General features: G+C 46.4%; 1 protein-coding gene across 2 annotated transcripts in view; it reads left to right on the forward strand.

Moving 5' to 3' along the window:
• Positions 1-338: 338 nt before the first annotated feature.
• The window catches only part of PAPOLA (poly(A) polymerase alpha), a 44,499-nt gene continuing 24,962 nt past the window's right edge, over positions 339-19,875 (forward strand). For both annotated transcript variants that reach the window (XR_008848683.1, XM_056545289.1), the window contains exons 1-5: positions 339-526; positions 11,323-11,490; positions 16,819-16,885; positions 18,003-18,084; positions 18,314-18,423. Coding sequence is in view for 1 of the 2 variants with exons in the window: in XM_056545289.1 (XP_056401264.1) it covers positions 519-526; positions 11,323-11,490; positions 16,819-16,885; positions 18,003-18,084; positions 18,314-18,423 (435 nt within the window). In the remaining variant the exon portion in view is untranslated. The remainder of the gene's footprint in view (positions 527-11,322; positions 11,491-16,818; positions 16,886-18,002; positions 18,085-18,313; positions 18,424-19,875) is intronic.

Genomic DNA, 19,875 nt, shown 5'->3' on the forward strand with positions numbered 1-19,875 from the left:
TGTTCCAAAAAGAAAGGAATTTCCTCTGAAGCATTCAGCAGCTAATAAGTACTGGAAGGATTACGATTTTTTAATAGAAGTCATTTACAAATATGTTTAACTTTCTGGCACCAGTTGATTTAAAAGAAAAAAGGTTTTCACCGGAGTACCCCTTTAAAAACGTGATGTGAACCCAGCCTTATAAGTATCTAAGTAAATTCACCAGCAGGTGTCGCTGCTGAGCTCAGAACTACATTTCCCATCACAGCCAGGAAGAAAAAGGAAAGGAAAAAAAAAAAAAAAAAAACCACAAAAACAAAGAGGGGGCGTGGCTAAGCAGAGCACGCACGGGCGTAGGGACGTTGACGTGTTCCAGAACGTTGCTGTGGTAGCGGCGGGCGCCATGTTGGGAAAGACGGGAAGCGTTTAGGCGGCAGGTTCCGGTCGCTCATTGTTGTTCTCCGAGCCGGGTTTGTTGTGGAAGTGTGCCGGCTTCCTCATGCCCAGGATCGGTGGGCGGCGGGAGGAGTGAGGTCACCATGCCTTTGTGAGTATCGGGGTGCGGGGAATGGGCAGGAATGACGTCATTAGCAGGCTCCTGCGGGGTGACCCGGCTATGAGGTAATCGGCGGGGGCTCCCCCAGGGGCCGCAGTGCTGGTGCCTGGAGCAGCCCGGCTCCTCTCACCACATATACACTATATATATATATATATATATATATATATATATATAATGTGTTGTGCTGCCCGGGGGTGATGCAATGGCTGCCATCACCTGATTCCATAGCCAGCCATTGTGTTGTTACAGCAAAACAAACACTAAACACACCCTATAAGCGCTATAATACCGCCCACTCATCTATGTTATTACCAGATTATATACAGTCGGATTATTTGCCCCCGACCATGAGATACGGACGTTGAAATTTTGTCGTAAGCGGTAATTCTTCTTTAACTAAAAAAAAACTAATTTAAAAACCCGGTATGCGGCTAATATGCTGTTATAGAACTACAACTCCCATCCAGTCTGTCAGCAAAGGTTCTCCCCGTAACGGCAGTGTTTTTTTTTTAACCGTGTGCCTCCAGCTGTTGCAGGACTACAACTCCCATAATGCACGACATCTAAAATATACAATGGTCCACCCACGGCTCACTGGCCGTTGCAAAGCTATAACTCCCATCATGCCCTGCAGCTAAACGTTACCCCTTAGGGAAGTGTTTCATGACCAGTGTGCCCCCAGCTGTTGTAAAACTACAACTCCCAGCATGCACGACATCTAAAATGATCTACTTAGGGTAGCGTTCCACCTACTCCTCGCTGTTACAAAGCTATAACTCCCATCATGCCTGGAAGCTAAAAAGTTACCCCTTAGGGAAGTGTTTACCGACCAACGTACCTCCAGCTGTTGCAAAACTACAACTCCCAGCATGCCCGGACAGCCAACGGCTGTCCGGGCATGCTGGGAGTTATAGTTTTGCAACAGCTGGAGGCACACCGGTTGGGAAACACTGCCGTAGGAGTTACTTTTATCTGTCGGGCATGATGGAAGTTATAGCTTTGCAACAGCCAGGAGTAGGTGGAACGCTACCCTAAGTAGTTCATTTTAGATGTCGTGCATGCTGGGAGTTGTAGTTTTACAACAGCTGGGGGCACACTGGTCATGAAACACTTCCCTAATGGGTAACGTTTAGCTGCAGGGCATGATGGGAGTTATAGCTTTGCAACAGCCAGGAGTAGGTGGAACCCTAAGTAGTTCATTTTAGATGTCGTGCATGCTGGGAGTTGTAGTTTTCAACAGCTGGAGGCACACTGGTTTAGAAACACTGCCTTAGGGTACGTTCAGACGGGAGGATTAATTACAGAATCTCCGCAGCTTATTTGCTGCGGAAAATCCGCACCGGATTTTGCTACCATTTTTTTCAATGGGTCCGCTACGAGTTGCCGCCCTGCGCGGTGTACTCGCACACACCGCGGCCGCTTCCCCTGCTCCATGAGCTAGGCCGAAAGCTGCCCGCAATGTACGAGTAGACTGCACATAAGCGACTCGCACATCGCAGTGTCTGCTCGTAGCGGCGTATTGCCGCTCCGAGCAGGCACCTGTAAAGGCACCATACAGCGGTCCTTCAGCGGCGGATCTGCAGCGTAATACGTGCTGGGGATCCGCTCGTGTGAACGTACCCTTATTCCGCAGGTAATCTGCCCGTGTGAATGTACCCTAAGGTTACTTCAGACGAGCGGATCTAGGGCTGGGCGGTATGACCAAATATGTGTATCACGGTATTTTTTTAACTTACTGCGGTTCCACGGTATATAACGGTATTTTCACCCCCTCAATCATGTGACCCACGCGCAGTGTTCAGCGACCCCCCCCCAAAATCATGTGACCTGCCAGCGCTGTTCTGTCCCCCCACCCAATTAATGATCAGCCCAGCGGGGCACTACTCACAGATGTCACATTCAAGCACTGCCCTCCTCTTTGTTGGGGGCCGCCGGGAGCTGGAACTCACTGTACGCTAGTGGTCTCCAACCTGCGGACCTCCAGATGCTGCAAAACTACAACTTGTAGTTTTGCAAAAGCTGGAGGTCTGCAGGTTGGAGACCACTGCTGTCCGCTGTATCCCTATGCCCGGGCTGCAGAACATAAAGAAAATAAACTTTAAACTCTTACGTCGGGGCCACACGTTGGGGACTGGTACGCTGCACAGCCGTCAGCCTATCACCGGCCGGAGCGAAGTCCCGCCCCGGCCAGTGGCCGGCTTCTTACATGACAGTGGGCTCAGCCTATCACTGGCTGGGGCGGGACATTGCTCCGGCTGGTGATAGGCTGACGGCTGTCCAGCGTACCAGTCCCCATCACCGGCCGGAGCGATATCCCGCCCCAGCCAGTGACAGGCTGAGCCCACTGTCATGTAAGAAGCCGGCCACTGGCCGGGGCGGGACTTCGCTCCGGCCGGTGATAGGCTGACGGCTGTCCAGCGTACCAGTCCCCAGCGTGTGGCCCCGACGTAGGTGTGTTTAAAGTTTATTTTCTTTATGTTTTGCAGCCCTGGCATAGGGATACAGCGGACAGCAGTGGTCTCCAACTTGCGGACCTCCAGCTGTTGCAAAACTACAACTCCCAGCATGTCCGGACAGCCGTTGGCTGTCCGGACATGCTGGGAGTTGTAGTTTTGCAGCATCTGGAGGTCCGCAGGTTGGAGACCACTGGCGTACAGGGAGTGCCAGCGCCCGGCGGCCCCCAACAAAGAGGAGGAGGGCAGTGCTTGAACGTGACATCTGTGAGTAGTCAATACGTCGCTACGAGCAGACACACTGAAGCGATGTGAGAGTCGCTGCACATGAGAGGTGTGCTCGCATCACATTCACTCCCCCTGCTACATGAGCTAGGCCGAGAGCTGCCGCAATGTGCGAATATAATGCGCATGCGCGCGGCAACTTGCACATCGCAGTGTGTCTGCTCGTAGCAGCGTTTTGCCGCTCTGAGCAGCAGATCTAAAGGCACCATAAAGCGGTCCTTCAGCGGCGGATCCAAAGCATAAAATACGCAGTGGATCCGCTTGTCTGAAGTACCCTTAGGGTACATTCACACGGGCAGATTACCTGCGGAATAAGGGTACGTTCACACGAGCGGATCCCCAGCACGTATTACGCTGCAGATCCGCTACTGAAGGACCGCTGTATGGTGCCGTTTTGGGCATGATGGGAGTTATAGTTTACCAACAACAGAGAGCCAAGGGCTGGTGGAACACTGTCCTCAGAATTGTATTTTAGGTGTCTTGCATGATGGGAGTTGTAGTTATGCATCAGCTGGACAACCACAGGACCAGAACTGAAGCGCTGTCCCTAAGGACTTAGCTGCCAACATGATGAGAGTTGTAGTTTTGCAACAGCCTTTGAATTTGGGTACATTCATATGTGCGTATTTTGCTGCAAATTTTCCGCAACTGACTTTGATACCTGTGACTTATATGGGTAGCAAATTCCGCTGCTGAAAATGTGCAGCAAAATATGCATGTACCCTAATTCACACTCGTTATTAGGGCAGATTTTATAGCAAACAGTGTGTGTCCAACTGCAAGTCTGAATGGGGAAGGGTTCTCGGTGGTAGATTGTCGGCAGCAGAATTTCTGCTCTGGAAAATGCGCCGCAGAAATTATCTGGAATCTGCGCTTATGTGGTTTTAATAAATCTCCAACTCTTTAATAATTCTACAACTCCTATTCTGTCCAACAGCTAAAATTCTGTAATGTTGCGAGAGTATAACCTCTATCATTCTATATTGTGTGTTCAGGCGTTGTGGTTACAAAAGAAGCCTTCAATTGTACTTGTGTTTGGGGGTAAATATTTGTAAATAAAGCTTTTGTCTCATAAATCATTGTTTTTCAGGATCTGCTTATTAGTGAATGGAAAGGTGTTTTTTTTATTTACATCTAGACCAGTGTTTCCCAACCAATGTGCCTCCAACTGTTGCAAAACTACAACACCTTTTGCCTGTCCAGCCATGCTGAGTTGTAGTTTTGAAACAGCTGGAGGCACCCTGGTAGAGAAACGCTGATCTATAGGGTAAAAATCTCTTGAGTATGTCTGACACAAGTATTGTACTTGAGATTTCTGGTTCACTATTACATGACCTGCTCTTCTGTCATCTTGGAATTATCCATACAAATTACATTCTCTATGATTAAAATTGGTTCTCTAATATAAATTAAAAACAAACAAAAACACAAAATACAGCTTCATAGGGTGTAAAGTAATAAAATACGCAGTATTCTCCTTGCTGAGTCCAGTGGAGACGCTCAAGTCCCCCCTGTTGTCTGCTCTGCTGATGTTGCGAACCCACTGAGGCTGCAGTGAAGGGAGAGTTGGTACTAGGGATCGACTGATTAGCAGTTTGGCCGATATTAGCTTCCGATATTCACGATTTTCTAAGCTATCGGTATCGGCAATTACCTTGCCGATAATGCGGGCACTTTAAATCAATGAACTGAAGCGGCTTTTGTGGGGCCAGAGACCGCCGTCACCGCATGCTTCTCTCCCCCTGCCGGTCCTGAGTCCAACCACCACCGCTGCCCCATTGCCTCCCCCATTCCCGGTTTTATAATTACCTGTTCCCGGGGTCTGCGCTACTTCTGGCTCCGGCGGCAGCAACAGCGCAGGATGCTGCAGGAGCCAGAAGTAGCGCAGACCCTGGGAACATGTAATTATAAAACTGGGAATGGGGGAGGCAATGGGGCAGCGGCGGTTTCTGGCCAGAGGATAGGCAGGGGGAGGTAATCGGGCAGCGGTGGTGGTTGGACTCAGGACCCCAGGATGGATAGGCAGGGCGAGAGAAGCGGGTGGTGGCGGTGGTCTCTGGCCCCGCAAAAGCCTCTGCAGTTCATTGATTTAAAGCGCCTGCTTTAAATCATTGATCTGCAGCGGCTTCTGCGGGGCCAGAAACAGTTCATCAGGGGGGGAGGGAAATGCACGGAATATCGTTATAAGTTATCGGTTATGGGCCTGAAAGTTCACAGGTTATCGGTATCGGCTCTAAAAAATCTATATCGGTCGATCCCTAGTTGGTACTGTATTCTATTATACACCTATAACAGGCTGTTTTTGTTTTTTTATTTTAATCAGAAATTTATTTGTAGCGCTTCAGTTTAATTTTTAAAGCGTGACGCCAAAGTTGCTCTGGCGACAGGATATCTGTTTAAATTCCCCAGCAACTTCGTAACCCGAGACTTGCCTTAGACTTGCCTTCAATCAGGTTATGTATTTGTCTAATTACCATGCAAGTCCATTGGCCCTCTGGCAAATCTGTATTCTGATCACTGTAGTCTCGGGCTATGAAATTGGCGAGAGATTTGAAGGGGTTAGTTAACAATAATGGTATTACATTAAATGTGCCCAGGGAGTGTGAGAAAATAAAATAAAGTGCCTGTACTTACCTCCCTTGCTCCTCCGCATCTTGGTTATTACAGCATCCAAGTCTCCGGTACATTAAAATTGCTGCTTAGGCAAAGTGGTATTGTGATGTGCCGCCTGAAGCTCCAGCGCACACAGTTCATCAGAAAGACCGTGCGCCGTGATAACCAGGCTTATCGGTGTATTGTCACCTGAGAGTGATGCTAAGGTGTTACGTTAGACAAGTTGTCTATTATGTCCTAGTGTTTCCCCACCAGTTTGTCTCCAGCTGTCGAAAACTACAACTCCCAGCCAGTTACTGTCTGGGCAAGCTGGGAGTCGCAGTTTTGCAACAGCTGGAGCCACTATGGTTGGGAAAGTTTGTGCGGAATTCTGCAGGAATATTTCACATGGACAGTCTGCTGCCTCAAAGTTGCGTTGATTTCAATGGGATTCTGCTCACACAGTGCAATTTACATGGGAGATGTTTCTGTCACGTAAATCTAGATTTTGGCATCCACAAAAAATAGCCATGTCTATTCTTTTTGTGGATTTAGGTGGGGAATGCATTGCCGTCCGAGACGGTGCATTTCCAAGTGGTCCTAGCGCCCACTGGATAATTCAAATGTGCGGAAGTTCTGCACATTTTACGCCACGTGAACATTGCCTTAGTGGTTGCCAAGCTCACGCCTAAATTCCATCAATGTTTTTTTTGTCTTTGTGCAGTGTCATATGCAGGGGCCCTATATGGCCACTCTCAGAGTGCCTACAGGTTTTGTTTGTGTTTTTTGCAGCCATTTACAATTGTATCCAGTGAGAAAACACTTGCAAGCTCGGCAAAGTGTACACACATATGAGAGAATCAGGAAGAATAGCTGATGACTGAACAAGGGCAAGGCCAACAGCTATAGACAATCCAAAAATGAAGAAAAGGAAGGGGAAAAGATGTTGGATCATGCCACTGGGGACCCTCGCAATCTCCGGCCGGCACCCCACTCATTCGGGGCACGGAGCTAACTTTGCTCTTTACCCGATGACTGGCGATGCAGGTCGCCACTTCCCCTCCATTCAAGTCTATGGGAGGAGGCTCGTCGGCTCTGTACTAGCCATCATGCCCCCTCCCATAGACGTGAATGGAGGTGGCGTGGCGTCACGAACACGGAAGCTGCAAGCTTCAGTGTTCCGGATGCCGCAGCTGACAAGAACCCCCGCGATCTAACATATTATCCTCTATCCTTTTTGATGGGAGATAAGATTTGTGCAACGGAATACCCCTTCAAAGCTCAGCTTCAATGATAATATACCAAAAATCCCCAGAGGGTCTCAGGGACTGCAACACTTTTATATCCTCTTGGATATTTGATGAGGCTGGGTTCACACTACGTTTTTGCCATACTGTTTCCAATCCGTTTTTCTAAAGAAAACCGTATGGCAAAAAACGGATGGAACAGTATGGAAAAAAGTAAACCGTATGCATTTTTAAACAGTATACTGTTTTTAAAAGTGCATACAGTTCCGTCAGTTTTTATAGGAAAAAACCCATAAGTTTTTGAAAATTTTGTCCATTTTTAATGGGAGGGGTCTTGGGTGGGGACTTTAGGTCAACCACGGTTTTGACTCCAGTTTAAAAACCGTACTGCAACCGCATACGTTTTTTTTTTTAACATGGACGTCAATGGGAAACGCACATGTATACAGTTCCATACGGGAAAAACGTATACGTTTTTACTTTGCACATGCGCATTTGAATCCTAAAGTCCCCACCCAAGATCCCTCCCATTAAAAATGGACAACATTTTCAAAAACGTATTTCTATAAAAACTGACGGAACTGTATGCACTTTTAAAAACAGTATACTGTTTAAAAACGCATACGGTTTACTTTTTTCCATACTGTTCCATCCGTTTTTTTGCCATACGGTTTTCTTTAGAAAAACGGATTGAAAACAGTATGGCAAAAACGTAGTGTGAACCCAGCCTTAGAAGCAGGAAGATCAGGGTACTGCACAGAGGCGAACGGGAGCTGTGGGGCATTGGGGATGGGTAAATATGGCTTTTTTTTTTCCCCCTATGTTTTTAGGGACCCAGCACCATGTTTTTAATTTTTGTCTATTTTCCAGAATACCTCTTTAATGCATATGGGTGCTTTTAGGTTGTTCATAAGGCTGCATTTTTAGGACACAGATACATTGTAAGGGTCAATAACTAAAGGCTGGCCTTGCACAAATTTTGCTCTGACCAACCCAAAACAATGATTGATTGAATTATCTTTAGTTTAGGGGTATCCTGTTTACACATATTTTTACAATTTCTGTGTTACAGAGATGTGTGGGTTTATATTTTGTGTGACAATTCAGTGAATCAGTCAGAAGGGCATTAACCTAATGGGGTGGTCTGGTTAAAAAACAACTTATTCCCTATTCACAGAATAGAGGATAAATGTATGGACTCCTGAAAGGGACCTGGCTTTCTGAGAAGAGCGCATGCTGCAGATGACACGTGGTCCATCATTTACTATTGTAGCATCAGAGATGCCTGAGTACAGCACCCAGGAGTGTGTATTGTCTGCAGAACATGCTCCTCTCAGAGTTGGGGTCTCACAAGCTAGGTGATAACTTGTTTTTCACCGGACCACCCCTTCAATTTTCATAATGTAAGTAACTATCAGTATTAGGCATGTATGCCCCTCAATCTCACATTGCTTATTACCTGATATCTAGTCACATTTTTTTCACGCCCATCTGACTGATTCCCTAAATGTCAGAAAACTATAAACTAGGGATCGACCGATATCGTTTTTTTAGGGCCGATACCGATAATCGGTGGAGATTAGGGCTGATAGCTGATAACTTATACCGATATTCCGGTATAAGTTATCGCCTATTTAACCCCCTGCGACACCGCTGCAGATCATTGATTTAAAGCGGGCGCTTTAAATCAATGATCTGCAGTGGCTTTTGCGGGGCCATAGGCTGCCGCCGCCACCCGCTTCTCTCCCCCTACCTGTCAGGGTGGTCCGGGCCATCCATCGTTCATGTAGTGTCCGGGGGCGTTCCGGGTGGAACGCAAAACTACATGCTGTCCAGGCATGCTGGGAGTTGTAGTTTTGCAACATCTGGAGGGCCACAGTTTGAAGACTGCTGTCTTATGTCTTAGGTGCAGAAGGGTTATCAACTATAAACAGGTGTGTGATCAGGGCACCCTTAGCTTTAAAGGGGTACTCGGTCCCTAGACATCTTATCCCCTATCCAAAGGATAGGGGATAAGATGTCTGATTGTTGGGGTCCCGCCGCTGGGAACCCCCGTGATCTTTTCTGCAGCACCTCAGTCATCTTGTGCACGGAGCTTCGCTTCGTGCCTGATGACTGGCGATGCAGGGGCTGGAGGATCGTGATGTCAGGAGGGGGCGGGGCCCTAACATCCCAATCCTAGGGCCTCTGCATCGCCAGTCATCAGGCACGAAGCGAAGCTCCGTGCACAAGATGACCAGGGGGTGCTGCAGGAGAGATTGCAGGGGTTCCCAGTGGCGGGACCCCCAACTAACCCGCTGTGACGGCACTATAACCTAATAGGAGAATAGGAGAACGGGCATTGTAACCTAATAGAATGGGCACTTGTTTTACTTATACATTTGTATGTTTGCCGCCACAGTTGAGGATAATATAGGGGCCTATGTGCTGGGACCAATCACACAGCGGTCCTAGCGATGGCATACAGGAGATAGGCGTGGCGGCCGCGGGCCATAGTCACACCTATCAGACTGTTGCTGACTGTCTTATAAAGCATTTTTTTTTGCCTGATAAAAGCTGCTAGAAAGCAGTAAATGGTATACCTGGAGAGTAATTCTAAAGAACTTTGTTACCCTGTGATTAGTTTATGGGGTGTGCAAATTCGTGACAGTTGCGCTTTAACGGCCGATTTTCAGGGTTTTTAAAACAGATGAATTTTATAGTGTGAAAGGGGAGTAACCTGCTTAATCACTTAAAATCGCATTAAAAAATTGTTCTACCGGGCTGAGACAGCCAGTCCGCGTGATGTATAATGGAACCAAAATACAGTATTGCAGATCAGGGTTGCCTTCTGATATTGGTGACCTGTCATAGCTCCTCTGTGTAAGCTCCAAGTTACAGAGGGAACTACCATACATTTAACCCCTTAACGACCACGGCTGTAAATCTACGTCCTGGTTTGGCGGGACTTCGTGCACCAGGACGTACATTAACGTCCTGTGTATGACCGCGAGCATCGGAACGGTGCTTGCGTCATACACGGCAGGTTCGGGCTGCTAGCAGCAGCCGGGGACCCGCCTGAAATGGCCAACATCCGCGATCGCGCGGATGTCCGCCATTAACCCCTCAGATGCCGTGATCATCCAGCATGGCGGCCGGAGGTCCCCTCACCTGGCTCCGGCGGTCTCCCGAGGTCTTCTGCTCTGCTCTGAGATCGAGCAGACCAGAGCAGAAGATCACCGATAATACTGAGCAGTGCTGTGTCCTATGCATAGCACTGCACAGTATTAGCAATCAAATGATTGCTATAGATAGTCCCCTATGGGGATATAAAAAGTGTAAAAAATAAAAATTAAAAAAAATAAAAATTAAATTGAAGAAAATTGTTAAAATAAAAAGTAAAAAATTCCCTCCCCCAATAAAAATTTAAATTGTCCGTTTTTCCCATTTTACCCGCAAAAAGCGTCATTTTTTTAAAATAATTTGGTATCACCGCATGCGTAAATGTCCGCACTATCAAAATATAATGTTAATAATCCCGTACGGTGAATGGCATAAACGTAAAAAATTTAACTAAAATTTATTACAAAATTATCTAAGTTTTATATATGCAAATGTGGTATCGATAAAAAGTACAGATGACGGTGCAAAAAATGAGCCCTCATACCACCCTATATATGGAAAAATGAAAAAGTTATAGGTGGTCAAAATTTTACATTACTGATTTTGTACAAAAAGTTTTAGATTTTTTTTAAGCAGTACAGTATCTAGCCATAGGTATCATTTTAATCGTATTGACCCACAGAATAAAGAACACATGTTATTTTTACTGAAAAGGGTACAGTGTGAAAACAAAACCCTCCAATGTGCAAAGTTGTGGTTTTCATTTAAATTTCCTCCCTAAAAAAAAAATAATAAAAAAATTTGGGGTTCACCGTATATTTTATGGTAAATTTAATTTACAATTGGTCACGCAAAAAACAAGCTCTTATATGGGTCTGTAGGTGGAAATATAAGAGTTATGGATTTTAGATGGCGAGGAGGAAAAAAACGAAAATGCAAAAATAAAATTGGCCTGGTCTTTAAGGTTAAAAGGGCTTGGTCCTTAAGGGGTTAATAAACACCTTTTATAATCTGTCAATTGTCTTCTGTATTATAATTGCTCTACTAAATGTAAAAATATGTATATATTTTTTAATTATTTTTTTCTAATCTTATTTTGCTTTAGTCCACTGACAAACCAGGGAACACAGCAACAAGCCCAGAAGAACTTTGGTATCACCTCCCCAATTAGCTTAGCAGCTCCCAAGGAAACAGATTGCACCCTCACACAGAAACTCATAGAGACATTGAAACCGTTTGGTGTGTTTGAAGAAGAGGAGGAATTACAGAGGAGGTAAGAAATGCTGGGTAACAACTAGTACAGACCTACAATGCAGCTTATTCTACATGCTGCTTTTATATGTAAAAGATGTATCAAAGGAGTGCTGTAGTGTTGTTTTTTTTTTTTTTTTTTTTTTTTAAAGATCCCATTGTGCAAGAGCTGCAAAAAAGTAAAAAAAAAAAAAAAAAAAAAAAAAAACACCTTTAACTCTCCTTCTGTCGCTCTCTTGTTGCATTGGTATAGCTCTTCTGTCCTCTGGCCCGGTCCTCTTCTGGTTCAGTGACACTGTGATCAGCGTATTGCACAGATGTCCCGCCTCGGCCGGTGATGGGCTGAGCGCAGTGTCATGTAACAGACTCGGGCAGCAGGGAGAAGGCGGGGCCCAGCCTCCTTACATTACACTGCGCTCAGCCCATCACCAACCAAGGCGGGACATCACTGCGGCCAGTGATACACTGATCGCAATGTGACAATCCCTTCACACGAAGGCTGGGAGAGGACTGGGCCAAAAGACAGAAGAACTATATTGGTGCAACTGGAGGTGAGTTAAAGTTTGATTTTTTTTTTTTTTTACTTTTTGCAGCCCGAGCACAATAGGATCGTTTAATAAAATAAAAAAAAAAATAAAAAAAAACACTACAGTGCTATTTTTTTTTATTTTATTTAATTTGTAATGGTGTTTGATATAAAAACAATATAAGGTCTAGCGATTAGTGTGGGTAGAGGATTGTCCTGATAGCTCAGGGCTTAAAGCGCATGTACTACTTTATAGTTCACTACAACATAGTAAAGTTAGGTTCTATCATTTAAAAAAGGCCATTTGTTTTATCTAACATTTATTAAAGTTGCAACTATGTATATGCATCTAACTTAAAGGATATCATAGGATAAGTGTGCCCTGGGCTTGAGTGATTTTGTGCAAAAAGTAGCATTTGTCATTCGGCTCCATTGGAGGACACAGGAACCGTGGGTATATCTTGCTAACACTAGGCATTAACAAAAAAGAGGTCGTCCTCTCCTGGCAGGACATACCTGCCCACTGTCTCTGAGGTAATCAGTTTTAGCTTAGTGTCAGTAGGAGGCAGACACAGGTCTGGAGCTCTCCAGACCTGGTCTTCTTTTTTGTTTTTTTCTAGCTTTAAGAGTTTAGAGTTTTCTCTACTTTATTATTTTCCTTAGGATGGGGCAACTGGAGCATGGCGCTGCCTGATCCCCCACTTGCGAGGAAGGATGCACAGTATATAAAGTATGCACCGTTAACGCCTCCTCGCCACCGACCAGCGCTAGGGGTGTGCCCCATGGTCTGGGTCCCCCTCTTGTCCTTGCTCTCCCCACTATGACAGCCTGGTATGATGCAACGTGGCACTAGGCTGGTTGAAGACTTAGGTTGGTGAGCATGTAAGGAACTTTTCCCTTGAGATAAGTACATGCCCTCCACTCTCCGTTCCCCTCATTCCCCCTTTTAAATGGCGGTATTCTTTTATCTCATCTCCTCTGGTTAAAGGGTGGCATTCTTTTATTGGGGGTTTAGGGGTTAACAACTTATAGGTCCCTGTACCTCCTTCCTAATGTGCCTTCTTTATATTGTGACAGTATTCTGTCGCACGGGTCCTTGCTCCAGCTATTGTGACTGTATTCTGTCGCATGGCGTCCCTGCACTTCACACAAGGTTCCTTCCCTATCTTTGCGCGCCTCGTGTATTCGCACGGCCGAACAAAATGGCTGTGGCAGTCTCTACTCCTGCCGCATGGTTCTTTTCCAGCTGAATCCACCTATTCTGCCTGCTCCGCTTCACGTCCCAGCCCTCCTGTGCCTTCCTTCCAGGATGGCTCCCTGGAGTGTACAGTCCCTGGCCCTCCCCCGGTTTGGGTGTTCTCTCTCGCTTTCTTTCTCTTTGCTCCACCAATTCTCGCCGCAAGTCCTCTTCATTTTGGTCCTTTGCCTCAGGCCACCAAGACAAGCCAGCCTCTTCGCAGTCTCTGAAGGCTCCTACCTTCAAAGTTCGCCCCTCCTGGAAGCAGCACGGCCATACTGGATGTTTCTCCGCCAAGCCAGTTACTCGCAAGCCTACCTCCGCCTGAAGGGGCGCCCCCACCCAGCCTTCCTCTCAGGTGTGTGGTTGCCTGTCCCTCTTTCAGTTGGCGCAGGTCAAGGATTACTGGGTTCGGGATGTCGTTTCAGAAGGCTACCGAATTGATGGTTCTTTGGTTCTTTTCCCTGGGATCGTTTTTTTTTTTCCAGTCCCGGCCTCCCCGCTCTCTGGCCCTGGCTGCGACTTTTCAGTCTGCACTCCACACCCTCCTTGCGCAGCGGGTCATTGTGCCGGGTCCGCCCCAGGAATGTTTTTTTGGCTTCTATTTGAACCTGTTTGTCATTCCCAAAAAAAGGAGGAATGGTCCTTCCGATTTTCGATCTGAAGATCCTCAATTGACACTTCCCAATGGAATCTCTCCGTTCTGTCGTTGCGTCCATGGACCATGGCGAATTCCTGTCTTCGGTGGACATCCGGGATGCTTACCTCCACATCCCTATTTTTCTGGCACACCAACGTTTTCTGCGGTTTTCCGTTCTGGTGGGTCATTTTTAGTTTGTGGCCCTGCCAAAGTCCTGGCAGTGGTTATTGCCATCCTTCGCTCTCGGGGGGTGTCGCTGCTCCCTTATCTGGACGACCTATTGATCAAAGCTCTGTCCTTTCCTCAAAATCAGGAGAGTCTCCACATCACTCTCCAGACCCTGACCAGTTTTGGGTGGTTGATCAACCCGGGAGAAGTCTAACTTCTCGCCCTCCCAGTCTCTGGTCTTCCTGGGGCTTCGCTTCGACACCGAAAAGGCTTGGATTCTGCTTCCACCGAACAAGCGGAGTGTTATGCTGTCCGGGATCTGCCTATTGTGCCGCTCAGAACCGGTGACCATCCGTTTGTGCATGGGTGTGTTGGGCAGGATGGTGGCGGCCATGGAAGCCTTTCCTTTTGCTCCGTTCCTGTGCTACCCTCTTCAGTGGGCCATCCTGTCTCTGTGGGACCAGTCTCCGCGGTCCATCCATCCATCTTCCCATCAACATCCTGGAGCATCAGGCCATTTTTCTTTGTCTCCTCCACTGGGAGTTGTTACTCCGGGGTCGTCCGGTTTGGGTCCAAACCCGACGACGGTTTGGCTGTGGCCTATATCAATCGCCAGGGGGGTACTCGCAGCCTCGCGGCAATGACGGAGGTGACAAAAATCCTTGTCTAGGTGGAACGCCAGGTTCCCTCCATATCGGCTATCCACATTCTGGGGGTGGACAATTGGGAGGTGGACTTTCGCCTGACCCCAGGGAGTGGTCTCTCCACGCGGAGGTGTTCACAGCAATTTGCGAACATTGGGGGACCCCAAACATGGGCCTATTTGCGTCCCACCTAAAACGGCAGGTTCCCGCCTTCGTGGCAAAATCCCACGATCCTCTGGCTGTGGATGCGGTGGTCGCTCCCTGGTCACAATTCGCCCTCCCTTAACTCTTCCCTCCTCTTCCTCTCCTACCCAGGTTAGTGAGGAAGCTCAAGGCGGAAGGTGTCTCAGCGATTCTGGTGGTCCGGATAGGCCCCAGCGCTTGTTGTTCGACAGTCTCGTGGCGGAAGTTCCCATGCTCGACCCGACCTTCTTTCAAGGTCCTATCTGCCACCCCAATTCACTGCCACTGTGTTTGACGGCATGGTGGTTAAAACCACTGTGCTGAGGGCTCGCGTTTTCGCTCTTCGGGTCATTCGCACCATGCTTCGGGCGCGTAAGCCGTCCACTGCAAAGATTTATCACAGGACCTGGCGTGCCTACTTTTGGTGGTGCGACGTCCGCTCCCTGTCTCCCGTAGTTTTTTCCTTGTCAAACCCGCTTTCCTTTCTGCGGTCGGGGCTGGAAATGCGCTTGCCATTTAGTTCCCTCAAGGGGCAGGTGTTGGCGCTTCCGTTCTTTTTCAGCACCCCCTCGCTATTGACCCTCATGTTCGCACCTTCTTTCATGGTGGAGCTCATGAGGCTGCTCCTTAAAGGTCTCCAACTCCACCCTAGGACCAAATCTCAGCACTTTACAAGGCGTCCCGTTTGAACCCCTCCGGGAAATTGCTCTTCGTTTCTTTGGAAGGTGTCTTTTCTCATTGCCACAACCTCCATCCGGTGGGTGTCTGAATTGACAGCTCTCTCCTGCCGACCACCCTTTCTTGTCCTTCACCAGGGCATGGCTGTGCTTCGGCCGGTACAGTCTTTTCTGCCGAAGGTGGTATCCTCTTTTCATCTGAACGGGGATATTGTCCTTCCCTCCTTCTGCCCGGCTCAATCTCGCCCTAAGGAGCATTCTCTCCACAACTTGGATATGGTCTGAGCTCTGCGTGTCTATCTCTCGGCCACCTCTTCTCTTCGGCGCTCTTATTTGCTGTCATTACAGAAGGCTGGCGCAAGGGGCTTCTGGCTACTAAGGCGACCATATCCCGGTGGATCCGGTCTGCTATATCAGAGGCCTATCGTTCTAAGGGGAAGGCTCCTCCATTCCGGGTTACTGCTCACTACACCCGCTCTGTTGGGGCCTCCTGGGTGGTCTTCAACAGGGCTTCAGCCCTGCAGGTGTGTAAGGCAGTCACTTGGTCGTCCGTGCACACGTTTACCAAGTTCTACCAGGTGCACACTTCCGCGTCTGCTGGTTTTGGGTGTAAAGTGTTGCAGGCGGCGGTGGCGTTGCCATCCGCCTGAGTCTCTAGTTGGGTTCTAATTTCCCACCCCGGGGTCTGCTTTGGTACGTCCCACGGTTCATGTGTCCCCCAATGGAGCCGAATAAGAGTAGATTTTTTATACTTACTGTAAAATCTCTCTCGTGGATCCATTGGGGGACACAGCACCCACCTGTTGGTTATTAGTTTCTTGACCTGAGAGTCTATTTCTTGTCTGTGGGCTTGTTCGGTTGTTTTTTGTCTGGTTCTTCTTCGGACTCTCTGTAGTGATTTGTCGGTTTCCTCCTACTGCTGTGGGACTAAACTGATTTGCTCAGTCAGTGGGCGGGGTATATCCTGCCAGGAGGGGCCGACTTCTTTTTTGTTAATGCCTAGTGGCAGCAACGTATACCCACGGTTCATGTGTCCCCCAATGGATCCACCTACGGGAGAGATTTTACAGTCAGTATGAAAAATCTTTTTGCATCTTGCATAAATAGAAAGATATACTTAGAAGTGAAGAGCTTTTGTGGGGAGTGTATTGATCGCAAAAGTTGCTAATGTTTGAGCAATCAAGAGACTGACATTGTTCGTGCAGATTTGATAAATTCACACAATTGTTACATCACCATGTTAGTCATTTTACAACTCTTTACTCTTTCCTACAGAATTTTAATTTTGGGGAAACTGAACAATTTGGTTAAAGAATGGATTCGGGAGATCAGTGAGATCAAGGTAAGGGTGACAGACTTGTAGTTCAACCAACAACCCCAAACATGTTCTGAAGCACTTTCTCCCTCCTTATGTTAAAGAGAATGTGCCGTCAGAAAATGTCCTATTGTTTAAATCAAGTGTTTGTTAAACATATTTTTGAGAATTTTTGGTGAATAGTTTTTTAATTTTCCATTTTACTATTTATATTTTAAAATAATCCTGAAATCTTGCAGTTTCAATTCTCACCACTAAACCTGATATTAAGGTGAGACTTCTGTTCTCTTTACTGAGGAGGAAGCTGCTGGAAAGTGATTAGCACAGCATTACAGTGAAAGGTGACCCCAGTAGATGAAGACGACAGTAGATGATGATCACAACTCAGCCTCACCCTCCTTGATAAATTACCTCACCGAGCATGACAAGAAACCTTTCCCATTCATGTCAATTGGGCAACTCTTGTCCGTGGGTTACTTTCAAGCATGGTTCTAAATGCTGTAATAACAGCTTGAGCACTATGGCCGCACCACAATAATTTTCAAAGAAATTGAATAGAAATAAATTACAATTTGGAAATAGAAATTAATTTTAAAAAAATCTGAAAATGTTTCAGTATCTGGCTTTAATCAGTAATAAAAAAAATTCTAAGGGATAACATTCCCTTTTACATGTTTCCAGCCCATATGCTCCATTTTCCAAAATATCTCTAAAAAAATCACTTGATGACGATGATTTCTTTGTTTCCTTCCACTAGTTTTGATCTCCTACCATAATGTTTGCATCAAGTTATAAAGTTGTGGTTTTATGGGGACCTATGTGTCACTTATACAAGCATCAGAATTTTCTATATGATGAGATTGCATGAACTCTTTCATGAATGGAGTAACCAAAACTCTTATCACATTTGTTGCTGATGATCAGAGAGGCTTCTGTCACAATAAGTAAAGATACTTATGGTCTTTTGAGCTGGCTGTACATTACAGACTACAACTCCCAGCCTGCCCGGACAGCCGCTGGCTGTCAGGGCATGCTGGGAGTTGTAGTTTTGCAACAGCTGTAGGTGCCCCAGTTGGGAAACACTGGGGTATGTAATAGTATTTCCTGTTTCTAAAGTTTAACTTTTTTTTTTTTTTTCTATCAGAATCTACCACAGTCAGTAATTGAGAATGTTGGAGGCAAGATATTTACCTTTGGGTCATACAGATTGGGCGTCCATACAAAAGGTACGTGCATTTTATCTAAAGGAGGGTTACAACAATTGCTCCTCCTAGCCCTGTCTTATTTTTGGAGAAGTGTCATGAGCAGCACAAAAATGTCACAAAATTTTGTGCAAAAAAAAATTTGTAACCTTGACCTATTGACATTGTTTTCTTCATACATAATTATTATTTATTTATTTATTTTATTTTTTCTGCTTCCTTGAAATCCCTAATGTGCGTACTCTGTCTGCAGGTGCTGATATTGATGCCCTGTGTGTGGCGCCAAGACACGTCGACAGAAGCGACTTTTTTTCTTCCTTTTATGATAAATTGAAGCTGCAAGATGAAGTAAAGGACCTTCGCGTAAGTGTGGCCTCTGCCTGTAGTTAGTTAATTATTATGGTTTTATCCTTGAAGATTTATTTATGTCTCCCAAAGAACACGCCAGTTTATTGCATAGTTTTCCCGTTGTCCACCAATCTTGGCTGCACTTCTGGTATGACTTCATTCTCCTAAAATACTTCTAGAAAATAAAACAATTAAAATGTGATACTACCTATTTATATAGTTTATGTGAAACTTGTTCTCCCATGTCTGTTCTCTCTATACCAGTGGTCTCCAAACTGTGGCCCTCCATATGTTGCAAAACTACAACTCCCAGCATACCTGTTGGCTTTCCGAGCATGCTATGAGTTGGAGTTTTGCAACATATGGAGGGCCACAGTGTGGAGACCACTGCTCTATGACTTTAAAATGTTAGAATATGTAAACATATACTTAGTCACTTTAGTTTCTCGAAATTGTACACAATTTGCTTATACAAGCATCCATAGAAACTTTGTGATTTATATCTAATTAAAAAAAATATGCCTTTGCTATTTATTAAACTTATTGCAAAAAAAAAACAAAAAAAAAAAACACAGATTAGGATTGTTCCACAAGGGATAATAAGTAGTGAAATTATCATCATGCGGGGGTCAGATCAGGAGGCCGAGCCTGAGCTGCGATTTCAGGTAAATAAGGGTCATCCCTCCTGATCAGTGTAAAACAAGTCTACCAGTGGGACACATGGTAGCAAACAAAACCCATCCCTTCAGCTGTTGGATTTGTGCTGCTAAAAAGTATAACCAAGGGTTGGGGACCCCTAGTATAGTTTCCTTGTCCCTTTGCAGGGTTTCTAAACGGATCCTAGCAGGTTTACCAATCCAAATGAGTTCGTGAAATAGAAACTATATTCTATGAAAATATTGCATAGGAGTCAAATTGGGAAAATTGTGCAAAACATATAGGAACTAGGGCACGAGTATCATTTTAGTGCCAGATGAGTGGCGATGGGAGGGCGGAGGCTCGTGACATCACAGCCACGCCCCCTCAATGTAAGTCTATGGGTGGGGCTCCCATAGACTTGCATTGAGGTGGCATGACAGTGAAGTCACAAGCTGGGTACGGCAGTGACGTCACAAGCCTCCGGTGATGCACCCGATGCTCTAAACGAATGGGTGCAGCAGTGAGATTGCGGGGGTCCCCAGCGGCGGAACATCTCCTTTGGACAGGGGTTAAGATGTCTAGGGGCGGAGTACCGCTTTAACCCTTTAACGACGCAGGACGTATATTTACGTTCTGCGCCGGCTCCCGCGATATGAAGCAGGGTCGCGCTGCGATCCCGCATCACATCGCGTTGGTCCCGGCGCTCATCAACGGCCGGGACCCGCGGCTAATACCACACATCGCCTATCGCGGCAATGTGCGGTATTAACCCTTTAGAAGCGGCGGTCAAAGCTGACCGCTGCTTCTAAAGTGAAAGTGAAACTATCC

Source organism: Hyla sarda, chromosome 11, assembly GCF_029499605.1.
Source record: "Hyla sarda isolate aHylSar1 chromosome 11, aHylSar1.hap1, whole genome shotgun sequence".
In the NCBI taxonomy this organism is placed as follows: Eukaryota; Metazoa; Chordata; class Amphibia; order Anura; family Hylidae; genus Hyla; species Hyla sarda.